The sequence below is a fragment of the Helianthus annuus genome, chromosome 5 (genome assembly GCF_002127325.2).
Source record: "Helianthus annuus cultivar XRQ/B chromosome 5, HanXRQr2.0-SUNRISE, whole genome shotgun sequence".
In the NCBI taxonomy this organism is placed as follows: Eukaryota; Viridiplantae; Streptophyta; class Magnoliopsida; order Asterales; family Asteraceae; genus Helianthus; species Helianthus annuus.
The window spans coordinates 138,685,242-138,688,631 of record NC_035437.2 but is presented as its reverse complement, the minus strand read 5'-3'; the positions used below and the strand labels follow the sequence as shown (position 1 = coordinate 138,688,631).

Genomic DNA, 3,390 nt, shown 5'->3' with positions numbered 1-3,390 from the left:
TAGAATTTCAACACTTAGAAATATTTTTCTAACAAGAGTTTACAAATATATTTTTAACTTTATTTTTCTAAATAAACTTCGCCATCATTTTTATTTCAAAAATTACTAATTACCGGAGGTGGATTTTCGTAAATAAAATATGTTAAATATATATTTAGAATATATATTTTATACTAAAATACTTGTGTGATTGTTTGTTATTCTGTGCACTAGATATATTATTTTTAGGGTAAAAATAATATAACTTGAAAATACCATGAAATTACGACTCCAAAATAATACCAACGCTCACACAAAATAAATATTTAAGTTACACAAGTATTGTTGCTTTACGACACGCTAAAACGTAACTTATGTATATTTCGGAAAATACTCTCATACGTATATTTTGATAAAGTATTATTTTGGAAAATGTATGAGGTAAAATATAATATTTTTGGGAAAAATATATATATTTTGGAATTAAAATGTTTTAGACAAGTGATTAGAATATATTTTCTAAATGGTACTTAAAATATATTTTTCGGAATTATAAAGCGTACATGTATAAATACCCCCATCCTTGGGAAGGAAATACACTTATTAAATAATTAAGAAGTGTGAATACAAAATAGTTGCCTAACTATTTTTCCAAGAACGTTAAACCCTAAGCCAAGGCATGGCCATCCGTCTAATAGGCATTAGTACGTGTAGGTCGTCACGCAACGGATCGAGTTTGAGATTGACGTTTCAGGATACGCACTTCTGTGAGTTCATGTCCCCCTTTTCTCTTTACTGTTTTGAGTTTTATACTTCGGGGGTAAAATACATGCGACAATTATTACAAACATTTATTACATGGTATGGTCAGCGTAGGGAGGGTTTATACTACTAGATCATGTGAGGGGCGGGTACAACACTTGAGGCCATTAATCCTCGTTGTTAGGACCGAGGGATACAAGAGTGATAGATCTATTTGGGTGTAGCGAGCCCACACCCGTGAGGCCGGGGCGGCCCATAGAGGTGACTGTGTCTTCCAGCCGAAGCCCGGTAACAAATTTGCTAGGTTTGAGTTTCCCTGCACTTTCTCACACATACCAGTGGCTTTGCAACCCATTGGTGATCTCTTTTTCCTTATTGCTACATACCAGAGACTTTTATACATACTTTAAAGGTTTATGCATACTCACTTTTACATGAACTTGCTCAACTTTTGTTGATTTTTCAAGCTACATGTATTTCAGGAAATTAGTGGATCTGGCAAGGTATGCAATCACGTCAAGCTTCGTAAGGAATAATGATGTCATCCGAGTTTAGGAAGTGTGACCCTTGCCTGGACGGGTTACAAGTCTTAAACCGTGTTTTTAGTCAAGTCTTTTGTCGTATCGTATGAACATGTTTTTAGTTTATGTCGTGGTTGTATTAAGTCTTATGTGTCGACTTTTTAAAACAATGTTGTCATGGTAACTTTAAAAACCTTATGAATGGATGAACATCATGTGTTTTACTTTCATATAGCATTGTTGTGATTATGCTATGGTATTAAGAAGTCACACCAAATAAACCAACGCTTCCGCAAAAGCCAGGGTGTGACAGCTTAGTATCAGAGCCAGGTTCATAGTGAACTAGGATTCTTTCTCGAGTCTAGACTATGATCACTAGGGCTCTCACGAAAACATTTTTACATTGCATACACTAAAACGTCCAGATACAGTGCACAAAACATTTTTACAAATAAAAGGCACAAATACGCTTTTTCAAAATTATATTTCAGTCTTAGAGACTGAGGGAGTTCAGTCTTAGAGACTGAGGGAGGTTCAGCCTTAGAGGCTGGGGAGGTTCGGTCTTAGAGACTGAAGGGTTCAATCTTAGAGATTGGGGAGGTTGGTCTTAGAGACCAGGGAGTTAGTCTGAGAGGCCAGGAAGTTCAGTCTGAGAGACTGGGAGGGTAGTCTAGGAGACTAGGAGAATTACTTGTTTGCTTTATTGCGACTTACATGTTTATTTGATTTCATGTTGATATTTGTGCATATATGTGATTGTGTTACAGACACCATGGTTTCATCTTCAGACACAGGAGTATCAGACACAGTAGACCCCATGGCAGTTGTGTCAGATGACGAGATACCATCAGAGGGGGACGTATACACCTCAGACACCACGAGTACAGATGACGACGATTTTATGCCCTTCGCGCTGCCAGACATCGGAGTTGAGCCTGCTGATGGCATTCTTGTTGGGGATTTACCTCTTGCGGTGATCCCTGCTCCCGTTCCGCTTACTGCTTTCCCCATGGTGGATGTGCCACTCGATGTCGTATCTGATGACGACATTGATCTGTTCGAGGAAGGTCCGCCTGAGGACGACTATGAGGGCGGGGCCCCGATTAATGCTGATGCAATTTTTCCTATTGCTAAGGCCCCTGTAGAGGAGCTTCCTGTTGGTTCACCTGTCCCAGACTCATTGGAGTCTGTGGCATCTGCGTCTCTGCACGACCAGGGAGTGCAGCATCACTCTTCTGACGCCGACCCCGACATGGCGATGTCAGCTGCACCCGGTCCATCACACGAGTTCGAGTTCGACCACGAGATCAATGATGATTTTGATCCAGTCTTTCCCCCTAACTTCGATCCTGACCATGATATCGAGTTTATTCACATGGACCAGCCCTTAGAGGCGCCCGTAGCTCCTATTGATCCTTTGTTTGACATTCCTGCTGATTTTGATATGGATCTTGTTGACCCCGAGCCCGTCATGGCCCCAGAGCCTGTTGTTGACCATGACCCTGTTCTTGATGAGGTCCCAGCCGATGCACCGCCTGATATGGGTGCACCATCCATTGCACCTCTTGATGATATACCCATTGCTGATCTTCCCGTTGTTGCTCCACCATTGGTGGATGATCCTGTTGTTGATGCACCGTTACCTGATCCCTTGCCGGTATTGTTTGACCGTGCACCTTTTGCTGCTCACATAGACCCTCGCTACGCCGACACCCGCAACGGGTGGATCGATGATGATGACGATTACCCACCGTTTGTGCTACCTGTTACTCCTCCAGTAGCACCTGTTTCTGCACCCACTGATATCCCATTGTCTCCCCAACACACCACGGATGTTCATCACACTGATCTTCCCATTACGTTCCTCCAGGACATACCGCCACCTCGTCCTTGAGAGGGGTCATCGAGGCAGCCGCCTGTTTTTGTTCCACCCGTACTGTCATCATCTTTACCGTTCACATCTCAGTTGCACCACCTACTGCACCATCTTTCATACCATAAAGCGAGCCATTTCTATGGACTACGCCCCCTTTCATGCCATTGTCTGATCCGTACCACCCGTACCATGTTGGGTACACTACGGAGGACATACTTACATCCTTGATGATGCAGCAGGATGCATTGACAC

The 3,390-nt window shown here is 42.3% G+C and overlaps 1 protein-coding gene across 1 annotated transcript; it reads left to right on the top strand.

Annotated features, from left to right (window-relative positions):
• Positions 1 to 2,034: 2,034 nt before the first annotated feature.
• Positions 2,035 to 3,156, top strand: LOC110933161. The gene has a single exon (XM_022176397.1). It carries the CDS (start codon positions 2,035 to 2,037, stop codon positions 3,154 to 3,156), a length of 1,122 nt encoding a protein of 373 aa, XP_022032089.1.
• Positions 3,157 to 3,390: the final 234 nt, after the last annotated feature.

Excerpts from the sequence above, each read along its gene's own strand:
- LOC110933161 (XM_022176397.1), top strand. The coding sequence starts at position 2,035 with ATGGTTTCATCTTCAGACACAGGAGTATCAGACACAGTAGACCCCATG.